Raw genomic sequence first — 25,190 nt, forward strand, 5'->3', positions numbered from 1 at the left:
AATGCATCGATGGGTAGCGACTTTAGCCATTCGATATTGTCTACTCTGACCACACTTAATTTGGGTACGCAATAACTTGAATTTGCATCATCAAAGTACGAAGTTAAATTGTCGAAAGAGTTGATGATTTGCAGTTCTCGGTTAAAATCCCATAAATTCAAATTTTCCACCCTAGGGCACAAAGGAAAAGACTTCAAACCAGGACATATACGCACAAACAATGTCTTTAATTGAGAAAGACATAACTTTCTCGCTTCCAACCATGTCTCTGATCTCCACCATCCTTTCAGCTTTTGTAGATTATATAACCGAAGTCTTTTGGCAAGTTTTCAAGGTCAAGGACTTTCAGATTATGTAGGTTTCTCATGCATGAAAAATGTTGCAATGTCCCGCAATCTATAAGTTCTATTCTAACAAGATTTGGGAGAAAGGCTACCCAACCTGGCATATTTAAACCATTGTATCCCGACTCTAGCACCATGAGGTTTGAATGCGGTTGCAGGTCTTTCAGCAATACTTCCTCATAGTCGTATCCAACTCTTCTATTTATCTCATATCTATCAGTAAACCTAATGTCAATATGATCGAGATATTCCTTACTCCTTAAGTATCCTCCTCCTCTTCTATTGTCTTCCATAGCTTTAAATTCATTTTCGACCAACTGGATCTTTATCTTAAGACAACCCTTTAGTTTCTTTAGAGCTCTAAGACCTTCTAAGTCATGAATTAATTGATTTTTATTTGATCCTCCTTCACCCAACACAAATTGAGTTAGTGTGTGAAGATTAGTTAGCTTACCCATGCCCTTGGGCATACAAGCCAAATCAGAGCAACCTTCCATATCAAGGACCCTTAGCTTAACCAAATTGCTCAAATCTTTTGGTAACTTTTTTAATCTATAACAACAACTTAATTTTAAAGTCTCCAAATAATGCAATTGTGCAATGGACTCAAGTAGCAAACTCAAATCAACATTCCATGAGAGATCTAAATACCTTAAATGTATGATATCACCAATGCAATTTGGTAGAATTTTGATATTTGAATTGCTTAGGTCCAATGTCCTAAGGCACATGAAACTTGTGAGCAACGCCTTCAAAGAAAGCTGATCTATCTTGGTAGCTTGATAATAGAGACCAACTTGAAGAAATGAACGAATACAGGCCCTAGAAAAAGTGCATTTGGAAGATGTACTTCTCATAAGGGTTAAATGGCAAACTCGTTTATCCATATAAACAGTTATAGAATGTGTTCGACAAATTTCCTTCCCCGCTACATTTTGAGCAAGGTCGTGCATTAGATCATGTATCTTACATGAAGTAATCTCACCATGTTCATTTTTCTGTACATCTTGGAAAAAGCATCTACGCAACAAAATAGAAAAGTATTCCTTCACAGTGTCTTCCGCACTCTGACCTTCATCTATAGGAACAATGTAGCCCTGTGCCATCCAAAGACGAATCAACATCTCCTTCTCTATCTCGAAGTCTTTGGGAAACAATGCACAATAACTAAAGCAACTCTTCAATGGAGATTCAAGATGATGGTAGCTAAGTTTCATAATTGCCATGATATCGTTTTCACTTCCATTGATGTTTGCTAACCCAATCTCCGAGAATGATGACCACTTACTCTTGTCTTGACCATACAGAAGACTTCCGACAACTCTTATAACAAGAGGGACTCTGGCACATCCTTTGACGATCTCTCTGCCTTTTTTAACCAAGTCTTCTTGATGGTTTTCTTGATGTGATCCAAACGCCATCCTTTTAAACAAACGCCACGAATTCTCTTCTGACAAGCCTTGTAACTCATACATCGGACCATGTCCTATAATCCTTGCTGTCTCTTGTGAGCGAGTAGTTACCACAACCCAACTTCCCCCATGACCACCAACTAATATTTCTGCTAACTTGAGCCATTGACTCCTATTTTCAGTCCATACATCATCTAAAACAAGCAAGTATCTACTGCTAGTTAGCTTTTCTCGAAGATGGTGCTGCACTCGATCCAAGGTGGATCTCTCATCCTTCTGACCAGTTATAGAAGCTAATATCTTACCAAGAATCACTTCTATATCCAACTGTTTCTGATCATGATCGGAAATGCAAGTCCACAACCTTAATGGGAAAAAACTTGCAACCCTTTAATCGTTATATACAAGCTGAGCAAGAGCCGTTTTGCCCAATCCTCCGATTCCCACAATAGTAAGGTAAGACATCCTGTTGAAATTATCATCTAGCAATGTATGCAAAATCTTCTCCAAGTCGTCCTCTCTTCCAATCACACTACCTGCATATGAATAAGAACACGTCTCCTCTCTTCTTTTCCTGATGGGATGATAGTCAACACTGAAGCCGAATTGCCTGTGATTGTTGGCAATCGCGTCTAACTTCTTCCTAACCTTCTTGACCCCTCGAGACATATTGTAACCAACGGCAAGAGAATTGAAACGAGAAAACAAGAGGCGCACCTTTTAGAGGCTTCCGTTCCATCCATGTGCTGCTTCTGCTCAGCGATAGAGACAAACTCGTCAACCAGATCATCTGCATCATACACCGCAGCCTTGAGCTCCTGAATCCATACTTGTGCTTCATGGGACAGCTCCTGCTTTTCTTCTGCATCGCGGAGCACATCCCTGATAGTGGAAATAGTATGTTAGAGGTTTACGAGCTCAGATTCATACCCGAAGAAGGAACAAATATGTTTCAAGTTTGCACATTGCAGTGCAGAAAAAGGGTCTGAGCAACAGATAATATTGTTGCCAATTCCATTATCAGATCAAAAAATGAGTTGATGTTAAGCAAAAATAATGTAGATTTCCTGAAGTTATAAGGTAGGTGGCCAAAGAATTAGTGGAATTTTCTTTATTATAAGGCTGATGATTCATCAACTTTAGGCCACAATTTGACACTGTTTACTGTTTACTGTTTAGTGGAACATGACTTGTAGTTCTGTACCTATCTGATCAACTTTAGGCCACATGATTGATCAATTATGTGTCCAATAAATGCCATGGCCAAATAGCATTTCCTCTCCTCTGCTCTTTTCTTTTTCTTTCTTTATCAAAGATAATATGGAGTCCCACTTTGGGTTCCTTGCTCAGTTTATAATGACTCATAAATCATGATGTAAAGTTACAGCTGATATTTGTTATCAAGAGTCAATTAAAAACAATCACTTTGTTATCATTAATAAACCCCTCAAATCTAGCGTTGGTGAAAGTTACTTAAAAGAAATGTTGTAGACAGAAAGAGGAGATACAATTGGCTCAAACTCAGTAATCTTTCAATTACAAGCTCATGTTGTAACCAACTACACGGGTTAAGCTTGATAAATCTTAACTACTCTCTCTGCCCCTTTAAAATTAAAATACGTCTTTTTACTATGCCATATTTTCTTTTATAAAAATATACTCATTATATAATTATTTTCTTTGATTTTTATTTACATAATTATTTTCTTTTTAAGACTGTTTACACAATTCAAATGTCTAACTCCAACTACTCCTTACGGTTTAATATTTGTGTCAACTCCTCTTGTTGCAATTTCAAAAGGACGAAAAAAATATAAACCAAAATCCTATTCTAATTCAAATTGTAGAATTAAATTATGTACATGGGATTAAATATGTAAAAAACTCACAAGGCAAGATGCTTACAAGACAAAAGTAGTTTGATAAAATGAATTTTTGAATAAAAGGAATGCAATAAGTAAAAACATTGAGATAAACAAAAGCAATGTTTATAGCAAATTCATAAAAACAATTCCATAAGGCATCTAGACTGGCCTTGGAGATTCATCTTTCCCACTTACACAAGCCAACCCCCGTACATTTTCATCATACAAATTATCTAACCAAGTCGCCTTTCACAATTCACACCACTACTAAATTGAAAAGACTATGAAAAGTTTTGATTATTAGTGATCCAACACAAAATTATACTTCACAAAAAGATAACTAGTCCTCTGCTGGAGTTGGAGTTGGTCCTCGAGATGGATCTGAGTCTGACGCAGTATGTTGTTCTGTACCAGATGAATCCTTTTTCGTGTTTGCCTTCCTTGCCTGCCACTTTTCCCATGCCCATTTCAAGACAATGAACCCACCAAGTGCATATATCTGTTATTCAAATGATCATATTAACACCAGAATTAATTAACATCTTGTTTCTTCAACAAGCTTAAAAGCTATAATCACATGAAGTTAGTTTGCTTTAGTCTGTTTACTTTTTCTTAGGTCTAAAATTTTGGATAACTAAAGAACCGGGTTTGAAAATTTGTGCAATTTTACTCCGCCCCAAAAGAGCAATTGATAATCAAACTTAATCCCGACACCCTTTAATCTTTGCTCTCGAGCGTTTTGGATGTGAGCTTTTTGAAGGGAGCAAGGAAAAGATTAAGGGACAGAAAGTAGTTATTCCTATCTCTTAAGCTCCTTCCTCCTCAAATCTTTCAATCAGGTGGCATTATTATTTATTGCCAATCATTAAAAGACAGTGTCATATATATGGAGATCCAGCAATAGTATATAGTATCCCTTACCCTATCAAATGAAATGGTAGAAATTTAAAGAATTTCATAAACTACATAATGCCAAACTTTAACGGCCCGTTTGGTTAGTGGTACTAAACAGTGGTAATGGTAATGATTATGTTCCATGTCATTCCCATGGTAATGAAACTTTGATCAAAAATTCTTTTTTTTTTTATAAATTTCCTTTACCACCTAATATCACCTCTCTTAATCATAATGCATTGGAATGAAATTTATGAAGAAAAGTGAGATGATTGAAGTTGGGCAATATGGTCATCAAGGTAGCATGGGATTTTTCAACCAAAATTACACTAGTTTTCATTCCTATTAACACCGTTTAATACCACCTACCAAACGGGCCGTTAATAGTTTACCTTAGGCAAAAAACATCAAAGCAAGTATCGAGTAGTGTTTTCTACGATTATCTACATGTTCCCACGACAAAACTTTTAATGGCTACGGTCTAAAACTAATGAGCAAGTTATACAGTGGTTTTCATGGTTAACAACTTCCACTTCATTATGTTTCCAAATTCCAACCCAATGTCAAATTTCATCCTGAGCTATATTACTTGAACCCAAGTATTGTTGACCTCGTGTACACGGACACATGTCTGATTCAACTAGTTCATTTCGACTTCAATGAATTTGGCCTAAGACAAAACGTTGAAGGGTCATACCAATGTTGCAGTGCTGACGATCTGCCCAACCATCTTTGAGGTAAAATGATGGGTCCGAATAAAAAGGATGACAAGTACATATTAGTCAATAAAGTACTTCATTATACTGGCATACAGGAAACCACATAGGAATTTGGAGAGTTTCAAAACCCAAATGTTAATTCCAATCCTGAAACAGCTTAGCCAGCAAACTAGCCTAATATCTTAATGAAAAGAACATATGTGAAGGCTACAGGTTCAACAACCACTCATGAACAGACTATTAGTAAATTTATCCCAAACAAATATTCTTTAGTAGGCATGATACAAACTTTTGAATCTTCAAAAATTAGGCTAGTTAGTATTGGATTTCAACAAAATTGATCAACTTAACCACATTTTCAACCAAATAGCACCTCAAAAAGACCAAAAGTATCTTCTATCATTAAAATAATAATCGCCCCCACAAATTATTTTCTCAATCAAACTACCTACTATGCACCCAAATCAAGTTTCTATGACGAATGGCAATGCACTGGTGTTCGCCAAGACAGTAGTTTAGTGGGCAGAGGTTGAATACTCGTCTACATGTGTGCTTAATCAACTCGACTACAATTTTTATATACTTCATATTATATGAAACATAATTCAATATCAAGACTTGTTTGTACATAAAATATGAGCCCATATTTTATATATACCCTCTTGGGGTAAGTGAAGATGATGCATTTTTGCCTCCCTAAACACTATTACTATATCATATAACTGATTTGTAGATACTAATTTTGACGTCGAAGGCATCGTTCAGGCCACCGAGGGTTCTTGAAATCATTTTGCAGGAATTCAATGGTTTCCGACCAACCTATCATACTTCCACAATAACACAAAAGAACCATTTTTCTTTGATTGTTTCCTATTTTTTACACGAACAAGGCTAATATGATTTTTAATTAAAACATGGCATTTACTAATTGCACAACTGAACATGATTCAATATTAATACTAATACAATTTTTATCAAATGACCAGGAACATGACATTTACTAATTGCACAACTAAACATAATTCAATATTATATTCTCTAATATAATTTTTATCAAATGACCAGGAACATGACATTTACTAATTGCACAATCACAACTAAATTTAATAAATAGAATTAAAAACTTTCAATTAATTTTTCTTGCAGAGCTCCTAAAACGGAAAATCCAACAGCAACAACCTGAGAAAATAAGAAAGAAGGAAAAGTAAAAATACCTGCCAAAGAATGATAGGATTAGTATCATTATCAGCATCTTCATTCTCAAGCTTTAATGGAGGAACTTCAGGTTGAGTCTTGGGAAACCTTACAACAGCTGGAGTCTTAGTTTTGGTTCTAGAAGCTTCTTCTCCGTCAACACTTATCACAGATTTCTCATTATAATCACTACTATTTGTATTGTTATTGTTACCAAAGATATTAGCGAAAATCTTGTGAATAAGAGATAGAAAAGCAAAGGGATTGTTGGGTTGTCCTTCTGCCATTGTTATTAGTCGGAGTTTCGTGTTGAAGACTTGAAGGATTTGTAATTTGTGCAAGCTTTTTGATTTTGTAAAGTAAGTTCTAGCCTTCTCCAATTTTCGTGTTATGTGCTTTATGTTGATATTTATATAGGGCTAATGGCCCGTTTGGTCAGTAGTATTAAATGATGGTAATGAGAATGATTTATAGTTTTTAAATTTTCATCAAAAGTTCCGTATCATTCATATGACAATGAAACATTGATCAAAAAAAGTTTTTTTGTTTATAAATTTTCATTACCAACTAATATTTCCAATGGTAATGCATTGAAACGAATTTTATGAAGAAAATGAAATGATTGAATTTGAACAAGTATGATCATCAAGTTAGACTAATTTTTTCAATCAAAATTACACTAATTTTTCATTCCCGTTACCACCGTTTATTACTATTTACCAAACGGGTCATAAAAGTTATAAGAATACTAATGACAAAGTATTATGAAAAAAATGGGCCAAAAATGCTATAAAAATAGTAAGGACATAAGGGTAAAAATCCATGTCCAAAAGAAAATAAATAAAACTAAGTTAAAAAAATCCAAACAACAACTAGCGACAAATTGTTGATAATAAGCGACGAGTCGTCGCTATGTCTCTGGAAATATGCAAAAGTTTTTAAAAGCTCGTGACTTGTTTTGCCACGTGCAAGCTTTGGTGACGAGTTGTCGGTTTCCCTAGTGACGAGTTGTCACTTTCTTCTAGATGAGCGTGGACATTTCTTTTATCACAATCCTTAAACATCACCACCCTTTTCATTTTATCGCTACCCCTATTTTAATATATTGACGATATTGCCCCTGGACTATAATAATAATAATAATAATAATAATAATAACAACAACAACAACAACAACAAAAACAATAATAATAATAATAATAATAATAATAATAATAATAATAATAATAATAATAATAATGATAATAATAATAAAAATAATATTTTAAAAAATAATAATAACAATAATAATAATAATAATAATAATAATAATAATAATAATAATAATAATAATGATAATAATAATAATAAAAATAATATTTTAAAAAATAATAATAACAATAATAATAATAATAATAATAATAATAATAATAATAATAATAATAATTATAATAATAATAATAATATTAAAAAAAATTTTAAAAAATAAATTTAAATGGGTGAGTCGCGCGCGACTCGACTGTGGCTGAGTCGCGTGCGACTCACCCCTTTACATTTTTTAAAAAAATTATTATTATTATTATTATTATTATTATTATTATTATTATTATTATTATTTATTTTTTTATTTTTTTTTTATTTTTTTTATTTTTTTAATTTTTATTATCATTAGTATTATTATTATTATTATTATTTTTTTTTTTTTTTTTGAAGAAATGATTTTTGTATTACCTAATTAAAAAAAACAAGATACAAGGGATCAAAGACCCTTAGGTTTCCAACTTTTCTCCCTATGTTTGCATCACTATGAACACAGAGCCCACCTTCTAGGAAGGATTTCAGAGTGTCACTCTTCATGTGCATGGGCGATGAGCAGGAAGCCTTAAAAAGCTATACATAAAGGCGAAGCCAATAAAATAAGCTACCTATGTCAGGAGGACATGTCCACCTTTGACAAGACCATAACCATATAGTCAAAACAAAACAAGTTCAGCCTATATACACCTTAACCTAAGATATAGTGGTCAAGGTCCAAAACAGCATCTATCATGGAGGTAAGCTCCAAACTTAAGAGCTGAAGACGAATCCTGGAATACATAGAACATCTAAAGTGAGACATACGCTGTAGGGGAGCTTCATGCTGAGTTAGCTCTCAATGACGCTAGGACCTTGAATTTGGTCTCCGAGGTGTCTATGACGTTCTCCACCACCTGTTTCACCATTGGTACTTTGTGGCTCCACACGGCTTCATTTCTTGCGCTCCATATTGCATAGATGAGGTTGCAAAGAATGGCCTCAAACTGTTTTCTTTTGTAGCGTCCCATATGGTTCCTCTTGAGTGTATCCTCCAACGTCTCTATTTTGTTGTTGATCTCATACCGCTCCTTTAGATAAGCAACACATTTCTGGCTAAAGCGGCATTCGAAGAAGATATGGTCACTGTTTCACTCTCCAAATCACAGATCGGGCAAGTGTTAGAATCGACAACTCCAGTAAGCTTTAGCCGATGTTTTGTTTTCAGTCGGTTGAAAGCTAACCATGTTATGAACCTGCCTTTGGGTATGGCTAACCTACTCCAAACAAGGTGTTTCCATCCGACTCTATTACCTCCTCCCCTGATGTCATTATACACTTTTGTAATAGAGTATGTAGGTGTGTTCATCCATCTCAAAAGCTTCACCTTGACCTTACATAGCTTCTTGATGACCCAACTGGACATGATGGGGGGGTTAAACAAAATCTAGTTGCCACCTTTCGTGTATACTTCGTGGACCCATTTCACCCAGAGGTGCTCATGGAGGGTGCTAATGTACCAAGCGACCTTACCCACAGCAGCTAGATTCCAGGACTCCAGATGACGGATTTCGAGCCCCCCTTCTTTCTTTGGTTTGCACACTTTGTCCCAGCTGATATTCCCATTGTTCTTGGACTCTGTGGAATCAGATAGGAAGTAGCTGCAGATTGCGTTCACCTGTTGAATGACCTTTTTGGGAAAGATGATGGTTTGACACCAGTAGTTAGCTATGCTCATCAGTACGGAGTTCACAAGCTGGAGACGAGCAGCATAGGAGAGTACCATTGGCAAAAAAGTCCTGAATTGCTCTCACAACATCTGCACCAACAATATCCCATGCAGCCTTGTAAAAACCACTGTTGAAACCATCCAGACCAAGTGCTTTGTCTTCAAGAATGCTCCACATGGCATCTTTAATCTCATCAGGGGTGAAGTTCAGATCGAGCATATTCTGGTGGTCCTGGTTGAGAACAGGGCCACTTTGAATCATATTCATGTTAATTCTCGCTCTGTCCTTCATTTTACCTCCAAGGAGAGCTAGGTAGTAATCCTGGAAGGCTGCTTGAATTTCCCTTGGATCGCTAGTGGTACGATCTTGAAAGTTAAGAACAGTTATAGTACTGCACTTCCTGCGGTGCTGAAGGGAGTGGTGGAAGTATTTAGTGTTGTCATCACCCAAGGTGAGCCACTTCAATTTAGCTTTCTGTCTGAAGCCCGCTTCCCATTCTCTTTTTACCCTCCTGTAAGCCTCTGTTTTTGAGCATTCGACATCAGCAAGGTGCTTGTCCCCAGGGTGTAGGTGGAGGTCCTCCTGGGCTTTTTGCAAATCAGCTTCAGCTTTGGTCAACTCCCCTGCTTCTGTGTTTTTGAAGGTTGCTTTACATGCTTCTTTAATCAATCTGAGTTTCGGATCAAATTGGGTTGGGCTCCCTGGCAAGGTAGTGTGCCAAGCTACTTGGATGGTTTCCATGAACTCACTGTGCTTTCCCCAGTGGTTGAGGAATTTAAAAGGTTTTGCACTTTTAGGGGTTCTAGGAATTGAACTAGCATTGGTGTGTGGTCAAACTCTCCTTCTGGAAGGAAGCAAACCTCTGTTGTGGGAAAAGAGCACTTCCAAGCTGGGTTACCCAACACTCTATCAATCTTGCTTAATACTCTGGCATCTCCTTTTTGCTTATTTGACCACGTGAAGAATCGCCCTGTACTTTTCATGTCGTGGATGTCACAACTCGCCATGCAATTTCGAAGAGGTTCAATTTCATGAAGGTGTGGTTTTTGACTTATCCTCTCATTATGATTGGCTATGCATTTGAAGTCCCCCATGACTAACCAAGGCCCTGTCACGATTGTGCCTATGTTCGCAAGGTAAGCATGATACCCCTCTCGTTCTTATCCGTTGCACCATAAACAAAGGAGCAAACGAAGCTATCACCTTCAACAAGGTTGACAGCCAAGTGGATGATTTGGCTGCTAACAAAGCGTATGTCTACCTTCATCTCCTCGGCTCTTCGGGCTACTATAATCCAACCTCCCTTGTGGAGAGCTAGGTTGTGTGTGATACACCAAGACAGACAGTGTAGCAGGAGCAGCACTCTCGATACATAATTAACATTAATAATTATACTTAAGATAAATAATGCGGAAGTGTAAAATGTCGAACTGCTAAAAACCATTTAAACTAAAATCGTTCAAAATATAAGTAAAAAAAATATCTTACAATTGAGAAAATATAAAATAAGGTTTACTTAAATACGAAAAAAAACATAAGTACAATATAGTCATCAAGTAAAATCATTGAAGCTAAGTCCTCGATAGAATAATTAAAGTTGAGGCCTGGATCAAAACCTGAGCTAATTTTTCCTGCAAAACATTGTCATCCATAATACGGATGACAGCCGATTTAAATCGGTCAGCGATAAAGCCGAGTACAAATTTCTCAACAAGCTTATGATGCGATAGTTAAATCATGCTTACAAAATAATCATCAAGCACAATATAGAAGGTTATTACTCATTATTGACCTTTACTAAGCCATTAAGTTACATTCTCAATACTTGCAGAAGTTCATTACTGCTACTAAATACTTGGTAACCTTAATGCTTATTTAATCAAGTTCAATTAAGCCTCATAGCTTTACCATCATAGCACATCACAAGATCACAACAATAATGACAACTGATATATGTAAGGGTCTGGTTAGGTGAGGACCGTAGTCCTAAACCCTAACTGTGGTGGGAGTCGTCACTCTTCTCAATACTGTTATGCTCGAGACTTCACAGGATGGGTTTTTCTCGGACCCCCTGTCTGACACCGCATTTTACGTGCCGGCTAACACGGACGCCGGGATTTTACATGCCGGTCCATGGTTCAACGTTACCTTACTATCAGAGTCATACAATCAATATCATGCAATATCAAACAAGACTCTAAACCGAAATAGTTTACATTCTTATAAGTCAAACTTCTACTAGTCAAAATTTTGACAATTCTACTCTTTTAATAGAAACAAATTACTAGTATCTAATAAATTAATATTAATTAAATAACAAATTTTCGTAGCTATACTAAGAATCCTGAGGCTAAACTAAGTCATTATTATGTCATAAATAATCATAACAGTCAAGGGTAATATTTCTCAGTACTTAATAACATATTTCATCAAATAACCAGTAAAATAGTAAAACGGATCTATCATCACTATAAAAATAACATAATCCGACAAGTTATTAAGGGTCCATAATCTATATGAAATGAGTTTTCAAGAAAAACAATGCTAAGCATTTTAACAAATTTGTTTGACTATTTTACCGATAAACCGATTAATAATTCTTTATAATTACTTGAGTCCAACAAAAAAAAAATTATCAAAACACCAAGATGATATGGAATCATTTTAAACACATAAGTTTATTTAATTAGTAAAATTCATATATATCTATATTATCATATTAATCAAAAATTTCCATATATATGACTTTTTTTCAAGTGTCCCAAAAGTATTATTGTTTTGACGAAAATATCACTAAACTGGATCTAACTTTAATATTACCATGTAAAGTTTAAATGATTAAAATAAAATCATATTGATCATGCTTTTATATTATCGAGTAACCATAAATAAATATCACATAACGAGAGAGTTAAGAAAATGTGTACCATTTTCCTCCGAAGGTGGTGCTAAACCAAGTAAGAGAATAATAATAGGAAAATAAGAACTTAAGGAAATAAGATCCAAAAGGGAAAGTCTTCAAGGTTCCAAGCTTCAAAGAAGTAGATCTTCAATTACCCAAAAGAAAATGATATCCAAGCTCCAAAAGATAATGCTTGATTTTTTAAAAGTTGATGATTATTGGCTTAAAAAGTGATAAGATCAAGCTCCATCTTCATTTGATTCTTCAACAAATAAAAAGGGTATAAAGTTAGTAAGATGTTAATGAAGTGAAGATATAAGAAAGAATGGTAGAAAGATTTGATGATGAGGGTGCAAGTGATCTCATGGCTAAGGAGGGGTATTTATAATGGATTTTGGGCAACTTTTTAGTTCATAAAATTGTATGAAAAAGAAGGTTAACTTGTGTAAGTGATTTAGAGTGTGTAAGTGAATGTGTAAGAGTTGGAGTGTGTAAGTGGATATGTAAGAGTTTGGAGTGTAAAAGAAGGTTAACTTATGTAAGGGAATGGTGATAGCTTGTGTAAGTGATGAACATTATGGATTGATGTAGAAAGGATTTTGGTTCATCAAATTTTTGTTCTAGTTTATACTAGTGAAATGTTTTAGATTAATGGGAAAGTATGATTAAGGTTTGATTATGAAAATATGATAGTATACTTAGAAAATTTTGGTTACAACTATACTTAAAGTTAATAAGAAAAATATAGTTAATTTTTAGGTATAAAATAATTAAATCAAAGTTGTAAGGTTAAAATGATAAGTAGTAAAGTTAGTTTAAGGAAACGAAATTGAAACGTAACATTTTAATAAAACCGTAAATATAATATTAAAATTTTACTTTTCGTAGTATAAAATAATAAAATAATAATTTAGTACTTATAAAGAAATTTAAGAATAAATATATTTTTAAGTTTAATATTTGGAAGAAATTACAAAATCGGAATAAGGTTTAGGAATTAAAGGTGATTTGAATTAGATAACCAAAGGATTAGGAATTCAAAACAAAATTTCGGAATAATTAATCGAAAGATTAAGATTAAGAAATTTGAGCCTGTTACAGACAGATTCTTTGGTAAAGGGCACCGACTGCTTGTCGCTTTACTTTCGTCTCCAGGAGGCTAAATAGGCTTATGTTGTGGTTAGCGATAAAACGAGCCACTTCAACTTGCTTATTGGCCTTATTTAACCCCCTGACATTCCAAGTAAGGATGTTATTTATGATCCAGGATGGAGTAAGCCCCCAGCGCTTTGATAGGTAGGATCTTTTCATGAATTCTGCTGTTGGGTTGGTTTCCTAAGGCATCATCAGCGAGCACTGTGAAAGGATTAGACACTAGGAGTTGACTTCTCTGTTCAATTTGTTGACCGTTCACATCCACCTTCCCCTGCTGCAGTGTCTCATGTGGCTCGCCCTTGGTCCCATTGATCGTGGTGCACAAATCCCCCGATTGGGTATTTCCTTCTGGAGGTTGTATTGCCATGGTTGCACGGGTCTCACTAGTGTCCTGGTGAGTGGTTTGTGGTTTGTTGCGTTCTTTTTTGACTTCTTTCTTTACCCAATCTCTTCTTGGTGGTTTCTTATGAATTGGGTTCAAGGTTTTCTTTGGCTTGCAAGCACCAGATTGATGGCCCAGCTGTTGACATTGGTGGCACCACAGGGGTTTCCAATCATATTGTACAACTTGTTTATCCATCCAGTTTATCATATTTATTTGTGAAGAACACCTTATCCGGTAGGCCTTTGCTTATGTTCAATTCCACAAGGGCTCTAGTATACATAAGTCTATCCTTGTTCCTTGTTGCATTGTCTAGTTTAAGCACATTCTCTAGTAGTCCGGCTATCTTCCTTATGCATCTTTTGCCCCAATACTCCATCGGTAAAGCAGGTAACTGTACCCATATTGGGATGGTAGACAGGGGTTCTTTTTCCAAGGACATCTTGACTTTTCAAGGTTTAACAATGAAAGGTTTCCTATCAAAAAGGATGCCACTCATCTCACAAGCTTTATCACTAGCTACTTTGTCGTTCAATCTCACAATGAAGACACCTTTCCTCACCATACCAACTTTCTCCACATCAAGGTCTCTCCAAATACGTTTCACATATCCATTAATAACAGGGAGATTGGCACCAATGACATAACAAATTACAGCAGATTACCAATATCTAATTTCATCCTCAATGTCTTCAAAGTTAATTCTGATAGTGTTCATACCTTGAGGATGCATAGGAGGGGTTTCCTCTGCTGTGATGATCGATGAGGGCTGCTGCAGATTCAGATTGTATGTACCATCAGGCTACGGTGACGTAGCCTGAGACACATTCAAGGTCCCATGGAGATCCTGTTGTGATGTCAATGTCGAAAGGAGCTGGGCAGTTGATCTCTGAGTGCAGCTAGGAGTTGCAGCTGGTGTTGCTGTTGGAATCCGGTCAAGGAATGGTGGTCCCTGAACAATGGAGGACCAGCTCGGCTTCAAAGCAGGTGATGATTGACAGTTTAATCCCAAATCGTGCGATTTAGGGTTTGTGAAAACCACTTCCTCAGTTGTGAGATTCTCCTTATTGTTTGAAGATGACGGTTCAGAACAGTTCAGTGGTGGTGCAGCTGGCTTCGCCGCCTTCTTCCTCGGCCTACCTCTCGCCCTAGCCAAGGCGGGTCCGCCCATGTTGGTGGGGAACCAGGGCGCTGAGATTTTCGTGAGGGAGGAACCAGGGAGCTAGCTCTAAATTTATTATTATTATTATTATTTTTTTTTTTAAAAAAAATTATTTTTTAAAAATTATTTTTATTATTTTTATTATTATTAAATATTATTATTATTATTATTATTATTATTATTTTTATTTTAAGTCCAGGGGCATCTTCGTCATTTCATTAATGTAGGGGTGGCAATAAAATAAAAAGGGTGGCGATGTTTAGCAATACCCTTATCACAATCCTTAAACATCGCCATCCTTAATTGAACCCTAATTATTCCTACTAACTCGTTGGGAGAGTAAAGATCATGGGAAAGAGAAGTTGTAATCCAACCTCTATAGAGATCAAATGCTAGGGTTTTTACACACATTTTTGCTGTCACTCTTGGTGATTTCTAATCTTTTTGCTTCTCATATTTTCTCTACAAGCTTTAAAAATGAAGGAAATTAGCTACTTCTTTTCATTTTATTTATATGTTTGTCTATATAATCTCTTGTTCTTCACACTGTCTAAATATATAATGCTTATATTTGGATGCAAACCATTGTATCTCAAAAGTGTAGTTTAAGTTTTTAAGCCTAAGCACCAAGTAGGCGAAATAATGTTTTTAGAAAAATTAGATAATGTCTTGGTTTGGTATCAAGATTCCAAAGATAGTATTGTCTAAGAGATCTTCATTTTACAGTTATTTATTTCAAGTTCTTTTATTTTAATTGTAAGTTTAAATTCCTTTTTGTAGTAGGTTGTTAAGGCTTGTAATCTTGTTTACATTACTTTTATTATGTTCAAGTTTTCCTATCAATACAAAAGCTATAACAATCTATAAGCGTTAATTTAGATTTAACACTTCATGTATCCATACACACTAAAATCTTAATAAACATTACTTTCACCTACCCATTATTTATGGTAGGTAAAATATTCATTACAAATTTTCATATGAGACAGACTTAGACCATCATATAGGACTTGTTCAATTTATACATTTGATCTTAAATTAATGACTTATAAATTTAAAGTGATTACTAATGATCTTAATGGTCAATTTATAAATTTTAAATTTAATTTTGACGACTTGAAAAAAATCACCAGATCATTGTCATCTATTTTATGATTTTACGTGCCCATCAAGTCAAAATTGGCGATGAGTTGGCGACGTAATAAGGTTGTCGCCTATTTATCTTTAAAAAAAATCCTCCAATCTGATTTTTTTTTCATGTAAGATTTTGGATACGGATGCGGGATTGCGGATTGAAAGAGGTTAGTAATTAATTTAGTTATAATCGAATACTTAATTTATTTGTTTTTTTTTATTGTAATTAATTGATTTATATATATATATGATTTACTTAATTAATTAATTGAATAATTATATTATCATATTAGTTACTGGAATTTGCCATATTAGGAACTAACAAGATTCAGCATAATCCGGACATTTTGCACATAGAGAAAAATATATTTGACAACATATTCAAAACATTGATGTATGTGCCAAACAAAATAAATTAGGATCACATCAAGGCAAGACATGATCTACGTAAAGTTGGTATATATTTAAAATTGCATCCTGTAGGTGCATATCAATTTTTGTTTTCAATTTGTGTTTAAAGTCATCTACAAACTATATAAGTTAATGAAATTGTCGTTTAAGTTAAATATAGTTGATTTATTAATTGTCTATTATGCATAAATCTTTTTGAATAGATTTGTTGTCTTTGTCATTTCCTAACTTAGTTTTGCAATTATAATCAAATTTTTCATAAAACACAAAAAAAAAACTTAAATAACTGTGGAGCTAAACTTAAGTCTCACAAAAATAAAATCAAAGTGAATAATCTCACCATTAGTCGTATTTGGACTAAGTTGCCATGTGTTTTTTTTGTTTAAATGTTCTTCGTCTACGACGCTCAAGTTGATTGTGACCATTCATTTGAAATTTACTTTAATATTACTTTATCTAAATATTAACATATGTTATTTTTTAACCTTTTTATATCATTCTATGCAACAAAAGATTCTAACTGAATAGTTTTCTAAAAATATTAAATTTAATCTGTTTGTAAAAATGGCAAATATACGGTATGTACTAAATTCAAATCAATAACTTATGACTTATCTAATATAATTCAATCTTAGCCATCATTTAGTTTGTATATGTATTTAAAAATGATAAATTAATCCGTCTAGTATATTTTTGAAAGAGTTTAAAATGATAGGTTGCTAATTTTATTTGCCACATAAGCAAATAATGACCAATAAAATCTTTCCAGAGATACATGAGGCTAACACGTAAAATTTTTTAGACTTATAATTAGATAGAATTATTTCTTCCGTTAAATATTAATCACATATTAATAATTAATAAGATGAATAAAAAGCGTAAAAATCCTAAGGTTGAGGAAGGAGAAAGTCATAGTAAATAATGGTAATTTGTGAAATTAACAAATTACCCTTACGTGATAGAATTTGATAGGGTGAAAATTTTTTGATTTTAATTTATCTTTTTTAATTTTATTTATTTAATTAAATTATTATTTTTTATCTTTTAATGATAATATTATTGGTTGAGGAAGTATATACTCCATACTTCATATCATATTGAGTTGATGATAAGTAAAATAAAATTACGTTTAGGTCATTTGCTCGGTTCTATCATTGTTAGCGTCGTATTTGTACCATTCTTTAGCAAACCTAATTCGCCAACCCCTTTTAAGTTTTATCATTCATATTGTCTTTCCTTTAATTTTTATTTATTATTTTTTTTTCTGAATTCTTGGTTTCATAATTCGCATAATCCGCCATGAAAATTAGTTCGCTTTCATCCAAACGCAAGGCTAAAAGCTCTCAGGTTCTCTAATTTATTGCTTTTTCCTGGATTGTTTAATTTCTGCAATTGTATCTTTACAATTTTTTCACTTACCCTAATCATTTGTTTGGTTTAGGTTTCGTCAATTATGCGCTCATATTTTAGTTTTTGTTATTTTTAATTGCAAAAAGTTAACCTGTTATATATATCGTTCAAATATGATGGATATGGATGTATGATTACTTTAACTTTTGCTGCAATTTATTATTGGTTGCTAATTGATGATATAATTAGAATTTTATGAATTGCGGTTGTTGTACTTTTGAATTTCTATTTGTGGAATTTTGATATATTTGGAACAATCGCAACTGAGCAGAAACATAGCAAGAAGAAAACTAGAAGCAGTAGGGAGAAAACCAAGAAATTGAAACAACGGGAACGGGAACGTTCAATTTCGTGTTCAGATGAAGATTTGGTTTCGATTTCATCATTATCGTGTTCTAGATCAGGGGATGGTATGAGGAGTAAAAAGAGGGGTAGGTCTAGGGACAGGAAGGGTAGGAAAGATAACAAGAAGAACAAAAGAATCTGTTTGGTGAGTGAGTTCAGTGGCGATGATGATTCTGGCCGCGTTAAGAAAGTGAAAAGATTGAAAAAGAATCGAAGTTCTGATTCTAGGAAAAAACTGCATGTGAAAAAGCGACGAAGGGATCGTAGTTTAAGTTCTACTAGGAGTCGCCGGTCTAGGAGTGGGGAACCAAGTGATGATATTGACAGAGAGTTCGTGGACAAGGCAGAATTGAAGGAACGAAAGGGGAGAGAGAAAATTAAGGAAAGTAGTGAGAGTCAAAAGAGAAGTAGGCATAGGTCCAGAAGTTGCTCGCCTTGTAGTTTGCATAGTGAGGAGAAGATTAGAATTCCAAAGAGATTGAAATCTGTTATTGTGGTTGCCAAAGAGATAGAAGCAATTGAGGAATTAGAATCAAACAAGGATGATGGGGATAAAGATCAAATTGTTTTTGATTATGATGACTATCCTAGCAAGAGTGTTGATAGTAATGATGGGGTTAGTGTAAGAGAAGCAGTACCCAATTTATTTGATGTTAGTTCGAAGAAACGGTCTATGGATGAGCCAGAGAAGGAATTTGATGTTTCTCATGCCAAGGCTTTGGGAGTTGTAGATGTCGAAAGACAGCTTGTAAAGAAGAGTGGTGAAATAATCCCAAGTACTGTTAGATTAGTGCATGATTTTTCGATTGGGAATATTAATGAGGTTACTCCTAATTCTAGCTCACACCATGCTGATCTTGAAACTATTTTAAGAAAAAAAGCATTGGAAAATTTACTGAAGCGCCAAGGAAAAATGTCCACAATGAATTCAGCCATTAAGAAACCCAAACTTGATATTGAAGTGAAAAAGCTTTCTATTTTGGACGCTCAACCTGTTGATCGGCCTCTTGAGGGAAATACTAAATCTGTGCAAAATCTAGAGAAGGCTATTGATGATGTTAAATATTTTTCTACTAATTTACCTTGTCCTTTAGTAGGTCCTTCAAAAATTACTAATGCACATCTCCCGAGCACGAAGATTGAAACTGTCTATTCACAAGAAAAGAGTAAGAACCCCTGTGATTTTCTTAATAGCAGACCTGATGCTAACTTATCCTCATCTAGGAAAGGATTTTATGGAGCAAAGAACACCTGGAAGCGACATTTGCTCCCACATGAATCTTCACAGAAGAACCTGTCCTCACCTAGAGAAATGATAGTAAAAGATTCTAAACAAGAAATGACATGTCAGCCTAAATTATCAGAACCACAAAAAACAATAAGTAATGATTTTGCTTCTTCGAAATTTGATTCCGAAGTTAGCACCAGAATAGTTGAAGCTCTTACACATACAGAGCCTTCCACCTCTGAAGTAGAAAACAAGAATGATAAGACCAATTCAACTGACGAAGAGGCGCAATTCCAGAACAAGACAATGTCTGTCATGCGGGGTGGTGAAATGGTACAGGTATGTTTGTTGTTGTTAATAACTTGCACTGCTCTTCCAAGCGATACTTCCTCTGTTGTATTTTAAGATTTGCTGAAATGTTCATGGTCTATGATTAAAATGATCTACTTTTAGGGCCTCTGAGAAATAATGGTAGATCCTTAATTGAATGTTTTAAATGTAAGTGCCGTGTATGCGATCTCTTTAGCATTTTGCTTGTGTCTTATAGGTTAGCTACAAGGTTTATATCCCGAAGAAAACCCCTGCTCTATCAAGAAGGCAACTGAAACGATGATCCTTATTGTTTTGATGGCATGGATTGTCTCACAAGAATGGTAAGTTTCCTAAACGTGGAAAAGAGCCTTGGTTTATGTAGCTAGAGGAATTCTCCTTGTTGATATAGAAATGAGAAGGCAAGTTATGATCAGATTCTGATGATAGACAGTGGCAGGTTTAGTCTTTAAAAATCTCTAATAGTTTATCTGTTCTTACTGCTGCTTTTACTTTTCTTGATGAATGTAGGTTAGGTAGTCCAATACTAACAAACCCTTTTATTGCTTCTGAACTGCTGATGTTAGAAAAGCTGATGCTGTACACGTCGGCTTTAATATTGTTGTACGAGTGTTGTGTAATGAGTATAGTTGAATAGTACTCTAATGATCCGTTTTGTGGAGCAGATGGTTATAGTGTTCCAGTTTTCTGTTCCTGTCCTTTGTTGATGTCTTGAGATATTTGCATCTAGTATTTGATGATAGCTGATCTGGGTAATTTGTGTAATAAATGTTTCTCAATATAATGAATTTGATGCAAATGGCGCATAATGTATGTTGTGTTTATAGTTAGATTGCATGTCCTTAACTAGCAAGCTTGGTTCAATGGATAAGAGCCTTACCTTACATTTGAGTTAAGGGCGCTAGGGGTGGATGAAAAATTCCTTTACCACACTCCCCTACATGCAAATGCTGGATCCACTTGATGTCGCCAATACACCGTGCTATCTGCTCCAACAAAAGATAGAAAGAAACAGCACCAATAACGGTGCTAGAGCCTTGGTTCTAAAAGATTGAGGCCGGCTACATGAACCAATGTATCAGTTTGAATGGTCGTCCACATGGATTCTTCTCCTCCATTTCCGATTTTCTACAATTTCAATTTGTAAGTAAGTTATATTTATATTCATTTTCGCTCCTGTCCTCTTAGTCATCTTGATCTTTTTTTCTCGTTTTTTATCTTCCTTACCGGTTAGGCAGTTCTCTAATATCCCATCTGTGCACATGTGACATGTCCAACTCGTGTGCTTTGTCTTGCTCCGACATAGTATGAATCCTCGTGACTTCAACTCTTTTCTCCATCGTTCTAACTTAGCATATACCCTTTGATCTCATTTACCAAAACAATATCATTAGCAAACACCATGTAACAAGGTATGTCTCCTTGTATCTATCGAGTAATCTAATACGGGACTGCTGCGGAAAATAAGAAAAAGAAGAGAAAAACAAGCATATTGCATTTCTATGTTAAATTTAGGGGTAGCAGTAATGGATTAAATATGGTCTGAAAAGCCAATAGTTTGTGTCCCATTTTCTGTTGTTTGTAACATGATTGTTTACATTGTAGACTTTATGAAGCATGTATTGGAAGAACTAAAAAGCTGTTTTTTCTTAAATTCGACTGGAATAAGCTATTACTTATTTTATCTGCAGTTAGTGCGTCACTGAGATTGTCTTTTGATGCGAAACCAGGGCTAATTAAGGCCTTGGTTTTGCAAGGATGAATGTTGTGCGGAAGCTTGAATCAAAGACACTTATAAAAATTACAAATGATCATGAAAAGAACACGAAACAATCACAAACAGAACCAAGAAATCCTTTCTTGATTTTCTGATGGTGATCACCTGTGACCCTCCTCTATGATTGACACAAAACTGATATGTACAAGCCTTCCAAACTTTGTACACGAGATTTCCTTAAAGTATCAAGGTTGATCCACAACTCTTAATACTCCAAGGATCAAAGGATACTCCGTAACCTTTAATGAAGTTGCCTCCAACTTCGAAGAAGAAAACAGAAAAAATCCTTTTCTGAATTACCTCAATATATTGAATAAAACTGAATGAATCATAAGTTGTTGTACGTTTATTGCACAAGTGATGCTCTCCTTATATAGAGCTCTCAACTAACATAACGGCTAGATTAGCACACGCCTCTTTAAAAAGACACGTGTTATTACAAAACACTTAAAACAAAAATCAGAAAATAAAAACACTTACAGATTCTGATCTGAAAACTGTCAAGCAGCCCTCCTTCAGCTCAGCTTCTAGGAGTCTATGTGGATTGTTAGCATAGTCCTAGGACCTTGATGGCTTGAACCAAGTACCAAGATTCCATTTTCACTTTAGCCCAGGTCCTGGATGCACAGGTTTGGTCTCCACGTGTCGTGCAATGTGGTCCGATCGCTAGTTTGCTGCTGTGCTATTCTTACGCCATGATTTGATTTCTGTGTGGTCTGAATGGCCTGTAAGCAGCCTTGTGTGGCTCCATGGTATCTTCATTTGATACAAACACATTTGTATCATCTTTTAATGAAGAAGTTTTCATCGAAAATAAAGAAAGAATTTACTTCCATTTGTTATACTATTATATTATCTTCGTTTAAATTATTAGCTACACTTGCATAGTAATTATTATTCATCAATTAATACTGATTTATTTCTTATTCTTTTATGTATAAGAAAAATAGTCATTATAGTAACTTGGGTAATTTTTAGATATCCAACACTAAAGATATAAGTAAAAATAAGATAAGCATGAAATAAAAGTGTAGCAATTACTTAATTAGAGGTAGTATTGATTGATGTGGGTCTCACCATGGGCGAACCTAGTTAAGAGCACAAATTAAAGTAAGTTTAAAATCTCCAAATGACAATAAAAGCTTTAAATTTTCTTGTTATGTAACTTGAATTGAATTATTTACAATATTAACTAGCTGGCTTTTATTACACTTCTATTAAATTCTGTAAAAATTAGAAAATTTGATAATAAAATTAATCAACTTTATCAGTTGATTGTTGAATTGGATACAAATTAGCTGATCACTTGATAGTCCAATAACATACTTCTACAAATTTTTAAATGCCGCCTAATTTGAACACATTATAGTTTTATGATCAGGCAAGACCATGGAATTGTTAATTGGTTTAAATTAATTGTAGGACAAAGCTCGTGGAGTTAAAACAATCTTTTTTTTTTAAATCAACTTGTGCAAAGTGACGATATTTTTTTGTATTTTGTTTTACTTTTGTATTTTTATCTCTTTTAGATAGATATTTCATCGGATCCTTTAACTTTGATTTAAGGAAATTGAAGTATATTTTGAAATTTTTAATTAAAAATATGACAAAAATATTTAATCGGAAGAAATACTACATGTACAAAAGGTAAAACCAGATAATTAGTTTATTGAAAAAAATAATTGAAATGAACTCTCACCTTTTGACGATCAGATTCTAAAATCTCATTCTTTTGTTATATTTTTTAAAAATTCCCATATTTTATGTAGTTGTTAAGGAATTAATTCAATCAATAGCTTAAGCCGATCGTTAAGACCTAGGATATGTTAATAATGTAACACGCCTCCTCACATGAGAGCTCTTTAGGCTAGAAGTGTGTATTCGACACATACCCTCCTCATATACTCCTCATACCTGGCGTTGAATATTCCACTTTAAATAAGGGGTGGTTTAGATTCGAACTCGTGACCTCTTGTCACGCTGGCTCTGATATCATATCAAGGAATCAATTCAATCATCAGCTTAAGCTGATTGTGAAGACCTTATGATATGTTATATACTCTAACAGTAATCCAGTGCAACCACAATTCAGCCCGAAAAACATCACTAACCCTTCGCTCACTGCGATTTCTTCTTTGTTTATTATGGCCCCCTTGAACCTAATATGGAGGAAGAAGAAAAATAAGAAAATAAGGAAATTAATTTTTATAAGAGTAGGAAATTAATTTAGCTAAACAAAAAATTGGAATGATTCATCTGCTTGCAACTTTGTTCATATTTTCTCGAGAGTACACAGGCATGAAAATTTTTACCCAGCTTTCCATCCCATTTTTTTCTATTGTACATATCTTTCAATTATTATTTATAATAATTTGCAAATTAATTCTTAAAATTTAAATCTTTTGCAATTACAGCTTAAAATGTGTTTTTTTTTTCAAATTACGGTCACCAAAGTATTAATGTCTATATTATTTAGGCTAGTTCATCAGATTTCGATCATTAAGTGATTGAAAATTTAAGTTGAAGTGGTTGGGATTCGGTTGAACTGGCTTAAATGTTGTAGATATTAAAACTTTAGCAACTGTAATTCACAAAAAGACATTTAAATTTTAATTCGTAAAAGACTTAAACTTTAAAGCTGTTACAAAGTATCATATTATTTATTATCAGTTGTTGAATTTAAAATTTCCAAATTGCAACTTGTTATTGTTGACATCAACAAAAACATGGAAAAGTCGATGTCAGTGGAACAATTGCAATATTTGAACTAAAACTTATGTAAGATCTAATTTCTTTTGCCATTTTTATTGGTTTTAATTGACATTATAAATAGCACATTTAATGAAAGATAAAATAAGAACAATTTGATTCTGTTATCAAGAAATAGAATGGAGAGAGAATTAGATTATTCTCCCTTCGCTCGACCGAAATTTATCTCAGTTTTTGAGACGAAAACCTAGAAAAAAAATACTAAAATAAATATTAAAATAGTCTAGAAATGTGTGAATAAAATGAAGATGTAAATTAATTGTGTGGATGAGAGTAAAAAAAATATAAGTCATATCGAAAATCAAAAATCTAAATCAGGCTAATTTGATAAGATGGTCTAAAAAGGAAAATAGGCAAATTTCTTTGGACAAAAGGAGCAATGAGATTAAAGATATGGAGTATGATCATAAAAAAATGTACATAGGACAAACTAAAATGAAAAAGTGTTATTTGATAAATAATTAAACATTACTCTTTTTGTTTTTATTGATGATTTCATAAAGAATGTTATGAGAATTAAAAGTATTAAATTTTTTATATGGTGGATATATTATTTTATTTAAATAATTAAATTAATGGAAAAAAAGTATCAAAGACCACATAAGCATTAAAAAATATTAAAATAAAGTTAATAGAAAAAAAAAGAGACCACAATTTTAGAATTTTTTTTAATAAAAGTTAGTGTGAAATATAGAGGGATCATAAATAATATAAAAACGTTAAAATAAAATTAGTGGAAGATATATAGGGATTAT

The 25,190-nt window shown here is 33.9% G+C and overlaps 3 protein-coding genes across 3 annotated transcripts; 1 reads left to right on the forward strand and 2 right to left on the reverse strand.

The window, feature by feature from the left end:
- Positions 1–277: 277 nt before the first annotated feature.
- Positions 278–3,836, reverse strand: LOC130808319 (putative disease resistance protein RGA1). Its single transcript, XM_057673797.1, has 4 exons — positions 3,817–3,836; positions 2,474–2,638; positions 2,162–2,366; positions 278–2,089 (listed from the first exon to the last, which is right to left on the reverse strand). The coding sequence occupies exons 1-4, from the start codon at positions 3,834–3,836 to the stop codon at positions 287–289; spliced, it is 2,193 nt and encodes a 730-aa protein (XP_057529780.1). The 3' UTR covers positions 278–286.
- Positions 3,706–6,938, reverse strand: LOC130809464 (uncharacterized). The gene is made up of 2 exons (XM_057675258.1): positions 6,449–6,938; positions 3,706–4,120 (listed from the first exon to the last, which is right to left on the reverse strand). The coding sequence occupies exons 1-2, from the start codon at positions 6,713–6,715 to the stop codon at positions 3,962–3,964; spliced, it is 426 nt and encodes a 141-aa protein (XP_057531241.1). The 5' UTR covers positions 6,716–6,938; the 3' UTR covers positions 3,706–3,961.
- A 10,754-nt stretch (positions 6,939–17,692) lies between these two features.
- On the forward strand, positions 17,693–21,373 carry LOC130809451 (uncharacterized). Its single transcript, XM_057675240.1, has 3 exons — positions 17,693–17,923; positions 18,258–19,898; positions 20,107–21,373. The coding sequence occupies exons 1-3, from the start codon at positions 17,876–17,878 to the stop codon at positions 20,170–20,172; spliced, it is 1,755 nt and encodes a 584-aa protein (XP_057531223.1). The 5' UTR covers positions 17,693–17,875; the 3' UTR covers positions 20,173–21,373.
- The last annotated feature ends 3,817 nt before the right edge of the window (positions 21,374–25,190 follow it).

Source organism: Amaranthus tricolor, chromosome 3 (genome assembly GCF_026212465.1).
Source record: "Amaranthus tricolor cultivar Red isolate AtriRed21 chromosome 3, ASM2621246v1, whole genome shotgun sequence".
In the NCBI taxonomy this organism is placed as follows: Eukaryota; Viridiplantae; Streptophyta; class Magnoliopsida; order Caryophyllales; family Amaranthaceae; genus Amaranthus; species Amaranthus tricolor.